Source organism: Alligator mississippiensis, chromosome 3 (genome assembly GCF_030867095.1).
Source record: "Alligator mississippiensis isolate rAllMis1 chromosome 3, rAllMis1, whole genome shotgun sequence".
In the NCBI taxonomy this organism is placed as follows: domain Eukaryota; kingdom Metazoa; phylum Chordata; order Crocodylia; family Alligatoridae; genus Alligator; species Alligator mississippiensis.
This window is the reverse complement of record NC_081826.1, coordinates 188,212,087-188,228,874: the sequence shown is the minus strand read 5'-3', so window position 1 is coordinate 188,228,874 and position 16,788 is coordinate 188,212,087. Positions and strand designations below refer to the sequence as shown.

At 38.5% G+C, this 16,788-nt stretch overlaps 1 protein-coding gene across 2 annotated transcripts in view; it reads left to right on the top strand.

Annotated features, from left to right (window-relative positions):
* KDM4C (lysine demethylase 4C) overlaps nt 1-16,788 on the top strand; it is a 490,147-nt gene that overhangs the window by 418,454 nt on the left and 54,905 nt on the right. For both annotated transcript variants that reach the window (XM_006272325.4, XM_019478152.2), the window contains exon 19: nt 14,348-14,533. In XM_006272325.4, coding sequence (XP_006272387.1) covers nt 14,348-14,533 — 186 coding nt within the window. The remainder of the gene's footprint in view (nt 1-14,347; nt 14,534-16,788) is intronic.

The window sequence follows — 16,788 nt, the reverse complement described above, 5'->3', positions numbered from 1 at the left end:
ATAAAGACCATGGTCTCAGGAGTCAGTGAGAGAGCTAGGAGCAGAACTGTGGACTTCAGGTTCAGTATGAGCTCTATCCTTTGTTTGTGCTCCCTATCATATCCCGGGTTCTTTTCAGTTTTTATCATCTGAGGATCTGGACCATGAAGTCCATCACCCAGTAGGTACAAGATATAATCCCTGCTGGAAATGGTCTCTGAGAGCTAAACAATAACTAAATAATAGTACAGGTAATTTGTTTTATCCTCCCTAAGTATGAGGCATCAATTTAAAATCTATATGCCCTGAAAATAATAACAGTAATTATTGCTTCCTAAAAGGTATTAAGACAGAATAAAAAATCATTAATTGGTAATTGCTGCTTATTTTGATCTTTTTTATCATAAGATCCCTGAAATTAAAAGTTGTATCTATACAGTAATGGACAGAAAATACAATCCATGTGGTACAGTCTAAAGGATTCAGTTCACCTGGAATAATTTTGTATAAAAAATTGCCCTCTCTTCTCTCTCTTTCCCTTTCTTTTCTGTCTCTTCCCCCTTCTTCTTTTTCCCCCCCCCCACAAATGTGAGCAATTCACATTCTCTTCCCATGTCTCAACAAGATAAATGAACTAATTTAAAATATTTTCCATGCCTCATCTGTCCACTCACCAAGCTGTCAATGAGCTTGGACTGGGAGCTTTCATGCCAATAGTCCACAGCGAGCACTTGTATTATTTTGAAATAAGAATGTTGTTTCCATGGCAAACCTGGAACTCTTTGCAACTCTGCTGACATCCACATACTTTCAGGTTTATGCAAGAAAGATGATACTTTATGGGATTTCTGAGGCAGAGGGTCATTTCTTTGCCTGACCAAGATAAAACCCTTACATTGTTCCTTTTTCTTTTTTTTTTGTTTTTTTTTTGTTTGTTTTTTTTGTTGGTCTTTGAAAGCAATTGGAGAAAGCAAAAGATACAGAAAAACACTGGAAATCTTGAAACATTAAACAAAAGAATGCTTTTTTTTCTAGCTTCTGCACTTAACAAGAGCCATTTCAACTGTAAAAGCAACATTTAATACATTTCATTTAAGGCAGTAAATGATTTGACACATTGCCTAATTCTGACTAATGACCAATAATTCCGAGATACTCAACCCACAGATCTGTAATGGTATCAGATTTTTCTAAATATTTACTTAGTGGAATTAATGCAGAAGTAGGGAATGGGAAGAAAGACCTGGAAACCATTTCTATTGTTTTTAAGAAACTAGAGACTGGTTCATTCTGGATTGTTGAACTTTTTATACTAAATAGTACATTTTAATGTGCCTTTTGGGGATATCATAACTTTGCTATACTTTTCTTATCATCTGTGCTTGCTCAAATGAGACAATACTCTGGTGAGGTATAATGTTAAAATTGACTCTGGTTAAAAGTAGATTTTGGCTTCTCGCTGAATTCTGTGCAAATAACCTTTTCTCCGTAAGTTAAGTGTTCCCATAAGCTTTTTAAAACTCAGCATCCTAACAGGCTGAGAGAGAGATTGTCTAAATTCCAACACCTTGCCTCCCCACAGAAATCTTAAATTACTTTCTCTTATTAAAGGTTTGTGTTTCTGTGGATGTGTCTGTGAAATAGAACAGGTGATTGTTTTATTTTTTTAAATCCCGTTAATAAGTGATTAGACTAACTTGTCACTATGGTCTTCTTTGTAAGTGCACTGAATCCCCACTAGAGTCTTATTGATACGTACACACACTCTTTAGCTAATTTGTCACCTTTTAACATGTAATTCTTTATTTTCAAACGTACATGCATACTAAAGCACTGGAAGTTTTGCGTAACTATTTGTCAGCTTGAAAGGTCAGTGGTGTAAGTAGGAGCAGATGAGAAGGGCACCCGCCCTGCACATCAAGTTAGGGCGGTTATCAGAATTGCCCCTCATCCCCACAGAGTCCATGCTGCAGCAGCAAGAGCAGTGTCATGGGTTACCCGTGTCAGGAACTCCAACTCCAGGAACTGCTCCCTTCCGGCTGCTGCTGCTGCTTTAAGAGGAACAGACAGGGTGGACAAAGCACTCAACAGTATCAGCAACACCAGCAGCTCATGTGGGGACTGTTTAGCAGCTTGGGTAAAACTGCCTCCCCCCTACCCCTGTTTTTAGAACATGTGCATGACCATTGCTTGGATACAAGTAAAGGTCTCTTGTGAGTGTTAGCATAAAGTCATATGGCAAGTGATTGGTGGACCTAATGTCTGTTCATTAACATTAACAACAATAACAACAATCTGTAAGACCCATTAAAGCGTTACATTAAGCAGGAAAGGAGATGCTATATGTGAAATAGCTATAGGGAAAGGGAAAGCTGACACATGTAAAGAATTCTTATACAGTGAGCCAAAGGAGCATATAATTTGTACTTGAAATAATGTACATTTTCCTTTATATGTCAAAAATCATTCTTTACTGTGTCTCAATAAGGTGTGCAAAATTGAAAATGGCTTACTATTGATAATTAGTTACTAATCTGCTTAGGGTGATGAATTAGCCAGATTGTACTGTAAATATTTCCCCCCCTTGGTACTGGATTTGACATATGGACCTGCCATGGGCATTGTTATTAGTACCTGCCGTGTATGTGCCTTGCAGTGGCTCAGCATACTGTAGAGGGAGCCAGGTAATTTCTGGTTAGTACGAGCTCACTAAATCCAGTTACTGATCCTTCTCACATAATATGGTGTTCTGTTCACAATAGCTGGACTTCAGCAGGGAATAAGCAGACGAACAGCTATATCCCCAGCCAATGTACTTCACAAACATAACATTTTCCTTCCCAGAAGCAGAGTGCATTCACCTACGTAATTGGCCATGACCTCTTCTTGCCCAGAGCACAGGGACTCAAGTCCATTTCCCATTTTCAAATCTTTTAAGACACAAGGCAGCACATTGCTGTCGTGCCACTGGGCCAGCCTCAAGGTAGATGAAATTTTGATACAAGAATTTGTATTATCATCAGGGCTTTCTGTTTGAGCTTGACAAAGAGACCTGTTTCTAAATACTTGAACGTTCAGGTTTTAAATTCTACTACATCCATCTCGGGACTGTTTCCATCTATGGTATTTTTTAAATTTAAATCATCTCTTTTGTAGGAAAAATATTTATATTTTTAGGTTATTGATATCAGCTTGCAGGCTAGCTAGTCTCAGAAGGATGGAAGGTTTATTGGTTAAGAGATGCAGGTGCCTATTTTTTGATAAAGAATTTCTTTGCATTTTCTCAGTAAATTGCTTGCAGGATATTGCTATAAGAATGTAATCCTTTCAGTGCTGAATCTCAGTAGGTCTAGCTTAAACTCCTTTCTTCTTATTAAAGGTTTATGTTTCTTTTGTATGTTCATGTGAAGTACAAACAGGAGAGGGAACTTTCCTGCAATTATTCTATCATGAAAATGTGCACAAACACTGGCCTCCCACCTACCAGTATATGTAATCAGATTTGTTGTCCAAGCAGTGTTTTATACTAAAATGCAATTGAAGTCAGTAAGAAGCCTGGAAAAAACAATGTCATAGAAAGTTCTTTATTAGCTCAGAAAGACTCCATGTTAAATTTTCCAAGTCATATATTGATTTTTTTCTAATGCTTGACTTCACAAAACTCATCTTGGCTTTAAGGTTTAACTGAAGTCATCTGTTACAGATTTGGACAAATGTATCTTTTAGCGATAAAAGGGGAGGGGGACTCCCCGACTGTACATCAGCTGGTATGCTGTAATTTTGACATCTAGCTGTTCTTGTGGTGATAATCAGCTAAATGGCTGTAACTTAACCTTGAATGAAGCAGGGTTGGTGTTATAACTGCTTTGCTACACTTATATTACGACAGAAGCAAGCAGATATGACAGTGGATACCATAATTGCTTATCCAATGTGCCTGGGTATTAATACAGTTGTCATATTGGTCTCTACCCTCATATCACCAGCAGTGAAGGTTCTGTGGTGTTCCTGGATGGGACGAGAATTCACTTCTCTTCCATAGGTGTGCTCGTCTCTGCAGTGCTAATTTGTATTTGTTAATAAAGTGGCTGTGACACTGAAGGCTAAATTCACTCCCACAGAAGGAGCCATGAGGAACTTGTGCTACAGGAGTGATTTGAGCAGTTAGTATTTCCACCATTAGTCTCCCTTAAGCACACCTTCAATTTCCTCTTCAGGTTCTTCTGAAGAGATGAAATCTTTAATTATGTCCTGGTTTCCCAAGCTACCATGGAGGAAGCAGCAGGGATACTGAATAGTTGCATCTTCTAGAGACACTTCCCTGAGACTCATTCCTATCAATCTGGTCTCTGACAATCCCATGAATTCCTCAACTTTACCATCTCCTTAGAAATCAAATGGTGAATTTAGCCTACATGAATCATAAGCACCACTTTAATAAATAAGCTTTCTTCTTGAAAGCTGTTAAAAAACCAGGTTCTTCCCAGTCTTTCTTATTTGTGTTGCTGCAAAGCTTCTCCTCTGGCACCAACGTCAGTCATTCCTTGCCTTTCATTTTATGATGCCTGCAAGATGCACTGAATACAGGCATGATGCTTCTTTAAAATGTCACCTTTTATTGTTGTATTTAATCCATTTGTATGGTGTTATGTTGAAATGAAAGAGGAAAAAATGATGAGGAAATAAAGCCTGAAATGCAATGGTAATGTTTCAAAGCCATGGAGAAAAGAATGGTGTCTGACAAAAAGATTTATTTTGTCCTGTAATAAAAATGCATTGGAAAAGTATAAAAGGACTAGAGCTAAACTGTGAAGTCATAACACTTTCCTTGTAAAGTGATGGCTCACAGCCACAGATTAATATTTTAGCAAGCAAAGTGAGTAGGAAATAGGTAAGGAAGCAGCTTGGAGTAACTGAATACCTAGAAAAACATCTGCTGTGGATTAGACTTGCTGGGAATTTGGAAAGAACTGGGTAATTTCTAGTGCTCTTTGGCTGGGTACTAGCAGCAAATAAACTGTAGATGTTTTGAATCTGCATTTGAAAAAAGACGTTGCTGATTTGCCCATGTATATGTTTCTTTCTGGTATTTGGTGGTTCTTCTGTCTAAACTATTTAAATGGACAGCTATCAGATGCTTCATAGATCTGTACATAAGGAATACAAATCACTGGTGTACTTGCTAATTATTCTTGGCAGGCTATGTAGAGAAGCTCAACAGTCTAGATCTCAGCCTGAAAAAAGATTTTCAGTATCCTGTGTTATGGCGTTTCAGGGTCTTTTGTTAAAACTGCCACCAAAAGTGATTGATGGCTTTGTTTCAGATGGAGTCACCTTCTCCAAATCATCCTTGCTATCCTTGACTTTAAAATACTCATTGTTTTTGAAAATCATCAAGTTATACAAAACTTCAGAAATATTAAAATAATATTAACAGGTTACTTCTTGAGCATGGATAGATATTGTAGTGGTTGACACAATTATATGACAACCCAGGTGACTATTTGGACACTAAGTCCCTGCAAGGTCTTTTTTTTCTTTCCCACCCAACTGGTCTTGGCTTCCAGTTAAACAAGATGAACATTATACTAGAGTCAATATACTTACTTGGTTTTCAGTCACAAATTATAACAATTTCAATGCACTGTTCTTCATTTCTTTTACTCCGACTATAAAATTGCATTGTGGCTATAAAATAGAGCTAGGATTCAGGAGACCTCCGTCCATTTCTCATCTAAGCTTTCTAGGTGGTCATTAGGCCTTGCTTGTTTCTTCCTGTGCAGTGCAGCTACATCAGAAATTGCATGAGCATACCACCTGATTTTAATAAGGCATGATGATAAATTGTCAAATCTCAGAGTTGAACTGAACAAAGAAATTTGCCTCAATATCAACATATAAAAATGAGAAGATATAATTTTAAACTTGGGCCTTGAGTGTGCAATATAAGTAGCTTTTCTATGATTGCTCAAACAAAATAGATCCAAAATGTCATTATTTCAAGACTATTAGAAAGTGAGATCATTCTTTTGGATCCTTATTGTTGCACAATTGTTATATTTAAGACTGCTCACGTGTGATTGTTTAAAAAAGCTAACCCTACAAAGGTTTTTTATAACTTGCTTCTTTATAATGTCTACCAGCTCCATTTTGCTGTAACCCCTACTCTGTTGGTGGACTTCATTGTGACTACCACCATTGAGCATTAGGGTTTTAAAAGCCACTGCTTCAGGCATTGATTTTTTTTATCACAGGTGGCTGACACATGTTTTTTTTTAATGTGAGAGGGGAAAAAAAACTCTTGATATCTTTCCCAACAATCTTTCTGAGATGATTTTTTTCCCAAACATCTGGCCTGTAGACAGAGCTCTAGCAGCAGGAATGGAATAGATGACCTAGGGGATCTTATATTTCCAGCTCCTCTGATTCTTCTTTTGTTGGTCTTTTTCATAACAAAAATGCAGTATGTTTTAAATTAGTCAGGAGTCAAAAAGAAAAATGAGGAAAAAAGTAATGAGCTGATTTCCATAGAAACACACCATGGTATCTGCCAAAAATATAGCTCTGACTTCGTACTCGTTACTTTGTGCACACATGTTCACTGCCCTGCAGAAAATATCTCAACATTCATAAAACAACACTGTTCATAGTACGACAGCCAATCTCACTGTTTGCACCTACCCCCTGCAGTGTTGACCTTTTGTATCCCTTACTTATGTTCTGTATTTGAAGCCAGGAAATAAAGAGTAGTCTCATGCGTCATTGGGGCTCCAGTAGTAACAAAACCAAGATTCTCCTACCATGTCTGACCAGGCTCCATCCTACATGCTGTAGGTGAAATCCTGCCCTGATTAAGTCAAAGAGAGTTTTGCCAATGATTTCAGTAGGACTAAAATTTCATATGCAACCCAAACACACACCTGAAAGCCACACTGTCTGTCAACGTAGCATTTAAATGAGGGAGATCCCTACCTGAACAGTAACACCAGAAGATCAGATCCTTAAAAAAAGAAAGAGGAAAAGGCAGCCTGGTATCAATCATTCCCTAAACAAACTTCACATCAGTGTCACGGTGCTGCAATTATAAAGTTACTTAAAGCAACATGGAAAGAGAGAAATGTGACAATGCTAGAAGGAAGAATAAGTGAAATATAAAAATTTGGGGTCACATATACATGGCTAATCTTTTAGTCTAGAGCATCTGAGAGAAATATGAATGGGTCATTTTGTATGAATTTTCATACACTAAAATATAATTATTTTCAGAGAGATCCCTTAAACAGATTATTTCATAAGTGTCTTTTCATGGATTACTTTTTCTTGTAACAGTATAGAAGTGTCTGAGGAAAGAAATTAATAATCTGAAATACAGCTTCAAGAAAATAGCAAAAACCACAACCTTCATTTATTTGCATAATTTCTTGCCACCATAGATTACTGTCACTGTAGTTAATTCGTGATCCTGATGGGGACCAGGATTTTATTTTGTTAATAGTAATCCTTTGTGGGGAAGCAATATAAAATTGTTTATATAAGGATGGACAACATTATTATATAAAACTTATCAACATACTTTGTTCTAAAAAATATTGGCATTCTTTTTTTTTTCCTGCTCAGAGCCATTCTTTAAAAGCACTCTTTCTGTGCCTTCAGAGTCCGTTGATATTAAAGTGCTATTCCATGATTGTGAAATCCATTTGCAGCAGAACACTTTTTATTTTAGGGGTAAACAGAGGCCATTTCACCATCTACAAATTCACAGGCAGGCAGCAGTGCATTATTCCATTTTATATTCTTAATCTCCAGTTATGTAAAGCATTTCATTTGTCCTCTGTTTGGTTTGCATCTGCATCTCTGATTAAGATTGATCCTCACCTATTTCTTCCCCTCCTCTGCTTTGTAGAGATACCTACTAAACATTAAGTCATAATGATGTTTTTTAGTGTATCTAGGAAACTGAATTTGCTTTCCTTGATAAGAGCAGCCTTGGTTTTCCTTTACATTATCAGGCTGATGAACTACTATAGTTATCAAATGAACATTGATTGAGCATGAATACATTTCAATAAGTGTATCCTTTTTATATCAAGCCTGTTAATTTCCATAAAACTAGTGTCAGGTTTACACATGCATCTATAGGATTTGCTCAGACAACATAACATGCAGATTGGCCCCTATTTATATTCCTCTGTGCTGTGGATAATCTACAGTTTACAAGATAAGGCCCATTTTGTTTAACCCACCTACTTTATAAACTTGCATATCTCGCCCCAAAGAAACAATCTGGTTTTGGATTCCCAGGTTTTGTTTGTCCCCTTCTTCCTTGCAGCTTCGATTTTCAGTTTTTCTCTTCCTGTCTCTGCTGCTTTTTCAATGAAAGAGGTCTTGTTTTGTTCAAAACTGCCTTTATCATTCTTTTGAAATGCAGAATAACAACAAAATACACATTGCATGCAATGCAACTAGACTGGCAAAATAGCATTGCTATGGAAAGGAGAAAAGAAACCTGCAAATAAGCCACCACCGACTTAATGTCCATAGTTTATTAGTGAATATAAAGGATAAATTACCAGCCAAAAGTTGAGAGGAAGGAATCGTCAACACTTGCTTCAGAGGGCTCTATGCAGCTTATTGCTAATATCTAAAATATACCATTTCAGCATCCCACTTAGCTAAGACTCCAAAGAATGAAGAGGAAGGGACTCTGTTTTCTCTACTCTTGTTTTTCTTAGTTAGATGCAGGGATTTAAAATCTTTGGCCGCTTTACATTTTAAAAGATGTCGTGTGTCCTTTCTCATGTCCCTGAACTATGATACACATGTGTGCAAACTTGAAAGTTGCTCATACACATACTTTTTTGCTTGCACAGCCTCACTCTGTGTGTGTGCCCTTAACAGAATTTTTGCCTGGGCATGTCTTGGTCACTAGGCAGCTGTGCATCAGAATCGTTACTTCCATTGGTTTTTCTTATAAAAAGGACAGCAAGACTTCAAAAGGGTAAGAAAAAAATCTTATTCCAATATATATCAGCCATGATTCTTTTCAGTTGCATTTTCTGAAATCCTGTGTTTAGAATATACATTGTTTTTCTTATTTGTTTAGGAAAAAATAGATCATCTTTTGCTGGATGTACAGTAATTCTCTTTCCCCTCCTAATCACATCCATGATCCAGAGCTTTTTCAGTATCTGAAGAAATAATAATGATGCATATCAAGAGATAAATGCATCCTTGGAATTAATTGGTAGAACGATCTTCCTTTGACTCAACAATGAAGTGTATTGTTAGAAACATGAAACGTGTATCTCCACAGCTGCACATGCACTGTTATTTAGGACCAGATTCTAGTCTCTGTTACATCCTAGTAAATTTACAGTGACTTTACTTTTTAGTAGAGTTACTATATATTTGCACTAGTGTAAATGAGATCAGAATCTAATCCAAAACTTTTCTAGTTTATGTTCTTAAGAGTCCTTGTTGTCAGGCCACAGCCTCAGGCTGTAACCCAATGCTGCTTTGTTGTTCCCTCTGGCTTGCTGCTTAGCTTCACCCTCTATTTGATCTCCCAACTTCTTGACTTGGCTGGTCCCTAGACCTTGCTCCTGGCATCCTGACGTGGTTTGAGCTTGGATTCTACTTACCTATCCAACCATTAGTTAATGAGTTGATCCCCAGATCTTATTGCTGATGTCCTGGCATGACACTTAGTTCTGCATTTGTACTATAGTTTTCAGTATTTTTGAATGATTAAGGGGCAAGTTTTCTTAAACTTCTTAATTTTTTACTGGAATTCTCATGACAGATAGTCTTTCCTTCAAAGACTAGAACTGAACTCAGTGCTCCTGAGATTCATCATGCTTTTGCTATCTAGCAAAGACTTGTGAAAGCCACTTGTTCCCTTATTATGGTACATCCTCAAAAAAGCCTTCTAGAGCTGCCAGTTAATTTGTTACCTTAAGCAGTAGAGGACTGTTATGGAGGTAATGATCCCAGTACCTTTAATGACTTTTATGGAGAGTCAGCATGGTTCTGCAGGATGTTTATAAGGTCCTTGTGCAACTTTAAACTTCAATAACTTTGGGTATACACGTTAGAAGCAAACTGTAAGCAGTGATTGAAAGCATAATTCATTAAGTTTTTTAGCATCGTGTAAGCTGTGCGTAGGGTAAGGATCACAAATGCAGTGCATTAAATCACTCAGCAGCAACCGGAAAATATTTTTTATGAGGTGAAAATCGGATTGAATGATGTATCGTGAAAGACGGCAGTTTGGTTGAAGTCTAGAAATGTTGGGAATTAGAAACTTCTCAGTTCTGATCACATCTCTGCTAGTGATTCATTGGAGAAAGACATTTTACTTTTCTGTGTATTTCTTCCCTTTTTATTTAATAGGCATACTGGTACTTAAGCAGGTGTGAGGATTAATTATTTAATATTTATGAAACATTATATTTCATCCATAGATGAAAGAGAGGTGTGTGTGTATAAAATACTAAAATTTTACAATTCTTCACTCACATGTAGCACTGAAGTATTCATAGGCCCTTCCTTATCTTAATCAAGATTTATTCCCTAAGTATTTGAGAGGATGGCTTGAAACAACACAATATACCCCTCTGGCAGCCTCTGCTGTGACCGTTGCATTAGTTCAAGGTGATCCAGTCATATTAATGTAATGTTGAGGTGGCGAAGTTTGCTGCTGATACTTCATTGATATTGTTCATGTAAACTACGGAGGATTTTGAACTCATTGAAGAGGAATATGATGATAGACAAAATTCTTGACTTATTATCAGGTAGTGCACTTTGACAAAACAATCTTAACTCACATATTTCTTCTTCCTCAGACAACCTAATTTATGAGTATAGCTCAATGAAAATAGTATTTCAAAATATTTTTAAAATATTCAAAATGTCTTCTGTTCAGGTTGCAGACTTTTAGTATGTTGGACTTTTCCCGTAAAATTCTTCTGTGCCAGATGAGCAAAACCGAGTCTGGATAAACAAACTAAGCTTTGGGGCATGTGCAAATATAAAGGATTATCTGTTTGTTTTGACAAAAATTAGCGTTCCTTTTATTGACCTCCCATTACTCCAGTAGAGAAAATAAAATGGTGAAGGTGTGAGCTGGATTCTGATCTGTTCAAACTTTTTTTTCTCCTTTTTCCAAAATGTTCAGAGAAATGGTTATTTGACAAAATTAGGGCCACAGCAGACATTACATTCATGGCATGATTGAAAGCTGATTGTCGTCATTGGCCCTGGAATGCCCTATGTTTGGAACTGGACCTGGGGCTTTCCTGTGCCTGATCCTGATGCCCAGCTGAGTGTTGGGTTTGGGCACAGAGCAGGACTAGAACCTGGGACACCATCACTGCCTTCAGGATCTGCAGGATGGCAGGGGTGGATGCATGATTTTGAGGATGGGGCATACAGTACCTCAGATCCCAATTTCACTTTTATTTTAACATCTGCCAGAGAGTTTAGTGACTAGTAAATTTAGAGTAAATGAAAGTAATCACTATTCCAACAACCTATAAATATGAATGTCACTAATGGAAACTCATACAGGCTTCTGGGAGAGACTATAATGTTATGACTATCAGTAACATTTCTAGTTTTATAAACTCTAAAGAATCATACAATCATAGAAGTAGGGTTGGAAGGGACCTTGTAGATCTTCAGGTCTGACCCCCTGCCTGGGCAGGAAGAAAACTGGGCTCAAATGACCCCAGCCAGATAGGCATCAAGCTGCCTCTTAAAGACCCCCAGGGTAGGAGCCAGCATCACTTCCCTTGGATAATGGATGATAAGCAGGAAGAGCTTATTTCCCATGTGCAGTAGTACAAAATGTGTCCATACATAGTAATAAAGAAATGACTTGATCTGGCATATTGGCCACTTCTGACAGCAAGAAAACAGATGTGATGAACTTACTAGTTTATCCAGCATCGGAGAGCCTATACCTATGTTTTTTCCTATCCTTCTGATGCATATAATTTGTATGTAGGAACAAAAAGTAGGATATATAGTTTGGCGACCTTGACAAGGTAGCTGGCTTAACACACAAGGAGGAAACAGTAGATGTGACATATCTTTACTCAGCAAGTCTTTTTTCATAGATTCATAGATTCTAGGGTCGGAAGGGACCTCAATAGATCATCGAGTCTGACCCCCTGCATAGACAGGAAAGAGTGCTGGGTCTAGATGACCCCAGCTAGATGCCTATCTAACCTCCTCGTGAAGACCCCCAGGGTAGGGAAGAGCCCCACCTCCCTTGGGAGCCCATTTCAGACCTTGGCCACTCTAACTGTGAAGAAGTTCTTCCTAATGTCTAGTCTAAATTTGCTGTCTGCTAGCTTGTGGCCATTATTTCTTGTAACCCCCGGGGGCGCCTTGGTGAATAAAACCTCACCAATTCCATTCTGTGCCCCCGTGATTAACTTATAGGCAGCCACAAGGTCGCCTCTTAACCTTCTCTTGCGGAGGCTGAGAGGTCCAGGTGCCCCAGTCTCTCCGCATAGGGCTTGGCCTGCAAGCCCCTAACCATACGAGTGGCCCTTCTCTGGACCCTCTCCAGGTTATCCACATCTCTCTTGAAGTGTGGCGCCCAAAATTGAACGCAGTATTCCAACTGTGGTCTGACCAGCACCCGATTAGAGGGGAAGTATCCCCTCCTTGGATCTGTTTGTCATGCATCTGCTGATGCACGATAAAGTGCCATTAGCTTTTCTCATGGCTTCGTCACACTGCCGACTCATGTTCATCTTGGAGTCCACTAGGACTCCAAGATCCCTTTCCGCTTCCGTGCCACCCAGCAGGTCATTCCCTAGGCTGTAGGTGTGCTGGACATTTTTCCTCCCTAGGTGCAGCACTTTGCATTTCTCCTTGTTGAATTGCATTCTGTTGTTTTCTGCCCATGTGTCCAACCTGTCCAGGTCTGCTTGCAGCTGTTCCCTGCCCTCTGGTGTGTCTACTTCTCCCCACATTTTTGTGTCATCTGCAAACTTGGACAGAGTACACTTCACTCCCTCGTCCAAGTCGCTGATGACTTGGACTTTTGTCTCATCCTCACCTGAAAGTCTTAAAAATGCACCTGAAAAATAGGCCCAGATGAAGCTATTATAATCTGAATGCACAACCTGTGGAAAAGCTGTATAAATGTGTAGTTATCAATGAGTCCCTGTCAAACTGGAATGATGTATCAAATGGGCTCGTCGGAGGTGTATCCTGTGTCCCCTGCTATTCAGTATTTTCAACAGTGACTTAGATGTTGGAGTAGAGAAAACATTCGTAAAATTTGTGTAGTATATACATAAAGATAGGATGCGTTGCAAACACTTTGGAGGGTAGGACTAAAATTCAGTATAATATTGATAAATTGGGAAAATTGTCTGAAATCAATTAAATGGAATTCAGTAAAGGTAAGTGCAAAGTACTAAGCTGAATATGCTTCAGTAATGTAATACCATTGCAAAGATGAGAAATGTCAGTCTAGGATGTATTAACCAGGAGTGTTTTATGTAAGACTCGGGAGAGTAATTACTCTTTTATTTATCACAGTTAAGGACTTAGCTGGAGTCCTGCATCTAGTTTTGGATGCAGCACTTCAAGAAATATGTTGACAAATGTGGGAGACCCCAGAGATCAGCAGGCATGCCAAGAATTTAGAAAACATGACCTATAAGGAAAGGCTGCAAGAACTCGATTTGTTTAGTAAAGAAAGGAGTAGACTAATGGAGGACATATAAAAGTCTTCAAATATGTAAAAAGCTGTTATAAAATACACATGGCAGAAACAGTCATTTAAGATGCAGATTAAGAAAAACTTCCTAATAAGAGGTGAGGACGATTAGAACAGGCTAGGAAGTTTATAGAATCCCCTTCACAGAGGTTTTAAAGAACAAGTTGGACAGTGGTTCTGGTATATGTTACCCTGTTCTGAGCAATGAAGATCACCTAGATGACCTCGTGGTGTCCTTTCTATAATTTTATTTACATTTTATTGCCATGATGCAGTGATTATTTTTGCAGATTCTCATTTTGTCCACATGGGAGAGCAGAGGCTAATCTTCAGAATAACACATTGGATTTACAGTCACAATGCTTCTAAATATCAGGGGGGTTTTGCTGTTGCACCGCAATATTAACTTTTCACATTTCCAAGAAAGGCAAAAATGCTTGCTATAAAGTAACAATGTATGGCAGGATTTATTTGCAATTCAGAATTATATTTCTGGAATATGCTTTGTAAAGTGTAAAATGCGGACAATAAAACAAAAGGAGCTATGTAGTCCTGCAGATGCTTATGGAAGTCAGTTGAATTATATTTATGTAGCTCACATTCTGTTCTGTTTTGCCCATGCAGAAATGTATCTTCTGCAGACAAAGAATTAAGAAAATGTCTGGTGCCTGCATACAGTGCTCTTATGGACGCTGTCCAGCTTCCTTCCATGTTACCTGTGCCCATGCTGCAGGGGTGTTGATGGAGCCTGACGACTGGCCTTATGTTGTCTACATCACATGCTTCAGACACAAAATCAGCCAAAATGTGGTAAAGAATTTATTTCCTTTTTTTTTTTAAAACAAAAGATAAAACAATCCATTGCGGACACTGCTTGTATTTTATAGTTGCTACTAAGGTAGGAATTTTCGTAGATGTCTAGGAAAACTGAGGGAAGAGAGTCTATGTTACATATTGCTGATTCTGTAGTCTTTTCACAAAGAGCAAATTGTTATATCCTGTAGACCTCTCCTTGCATAAAGAGTTTGGATAAATAAGGCTTGATAGATCCTGAACCACATTTCATGATTAGGATCATTACAATATGTATGAACGCAGCCACCATAACAAGTCACTACATTTGAGATCCTATTTCACCTTCATGCTTGTTACTGGCATTTGCATAGCCTCCTAACTTCAGACTTTGGCACTTATGCACTGTTTGGGATTCAATATAACTATGCTCTTCTCACTGTTCTATATTGCACATGCTCAGTAGTTTTCACTCTAGCTGCTTAGATACCTGGGCAAAATAGAATCATCTAGCACTCACGGTGGGCAAGTCCCACAATTTAGTCTCAAAACAGCCTCATTTAATTCCTGTTTTACTTCTGGCAGATTTGTGCTCAGGGAGATCCTGTTCCACTACAGGTGCAAACTGAATTCAAAACCCAAAATTCAATGTCTTCATAAGCTATTTTCACATAGTAACACCAAAAGAATTTTTAAAAGTATCTGGGATAATCAAACCCTGTATAATATATTTATATGTATTTTCTTTAAAGGGTTTGCGAGATTATACTTAAAATTGTAAGTAGGGATGATGCTGGGTATGAAGAGGTGACATTTTACTGACTTTGTATTGTAGAAAAGATATGTAATGCCTTTAAGTAGAATTGTGCAATATTTGTTTTCAGTTGTTTGTAATTTATATATTTTTTGAAAATTTTCATAGATTTCATAGATTTCACAGACATTAGGGCTGGAAGGGACCTCGGAAGATCATCGAGTCCAGCCCCCCGCCCAAAGGGCAGGACGTCAGCTGGGGTCATAGGATCCCAGCAAGATAAGCATTCAGTTTCATCTTGAAGGTGTTCAATGAAGGCGCTTGAACAACCTCCGGTGGCAGGCTGTTCCAGACCTTGGGGGCTCGGACAGTAAAGAAATTCTTCCTTATGTCCAGCCTGAAACGATCTTGTAGTAGTTTGTGACCATTCGTCCTCGTCATCCCTTGGGGCGCTCTGGTGAACAAACGTTCCCCTAGATACTGGTGGTCACCCCTGATAAACTTGTAGGTGGCCATCAGATCACCCCTGAGCCTGCACTTTTCCAGGCTAAAGAGCCCCAGGGCTCTCAGCCTGTCATTGTAGGGTCTGCTTCCTGACCTCTGATCATACGCGTGGCTCTTCTCTGGACTCTCTCAAGCTTCTCCACATCCTTTTTGAATTGTGGAGCCCAAAACTGGACGCAGTACTCCAGCTGCGGCCTCACTAAGGAACTGGGAACTGAAGTATCTAAAACTATCCACTGCGGGTTGGATAAAACACTTTACCTGAAATGTGTAGTTAACATCTTTTAAATTAAAAAAAAACTCACATCAGGTTGCAAAATCAGAATGCGTATTTTTGAAATTGTCACATGCCTTGTTTCACCTTTTTTAAACCTTTTCCCTAAAATGAACAATTGCATGGAAGTCGACACAAATTTGCAAAAAGATTTTGGTGTTGTTATATGTGTATTTTTTGCCTGAGAGGTTTGGGGTAAAAATGTTGTCCAGATTTACTTTCAACCCTTCTGCTTGGCTTTCTTTATTATCATGGGGTCAGAATCACCTAGCTGACCCTTTTTTGAGGTATAGTTCATCCCTAGTATGTACAGTACTGTTATTACAGAATATTTTGTTGTTTCTCTAGTTAGTTTTCAGAGTTCAGAAGAAGCAGGCTTCTCTCATTTCCCTTGGGATACTATTTCCTGCACAAATAAAATGCCGTGTCAGGATTTTTTGGTGATGTTTAGAGCTCAATTCTTTTTACTAATTCCATCTGATTAATTCTACTGGTACTTTCTGTAGCATCTTCATCAGCTGTCTTCTTCCATGGTAAACCACCTTTTGTGCCATCTTAATGTATTCCTGCAATCACCTAGATTAGTAATTGCATATCTTTGTTAGGCCCCTGGCAGATGTTATTGCCATCAGGCAACAAGTAATATCATGTAATGGAAAGGTGATGCCATGTGACCTGCCACATGTTCAGAGGGTCAACTATCCAGAGGAATAAAGCACCTTGGGACTTTGCTCTGCCAGT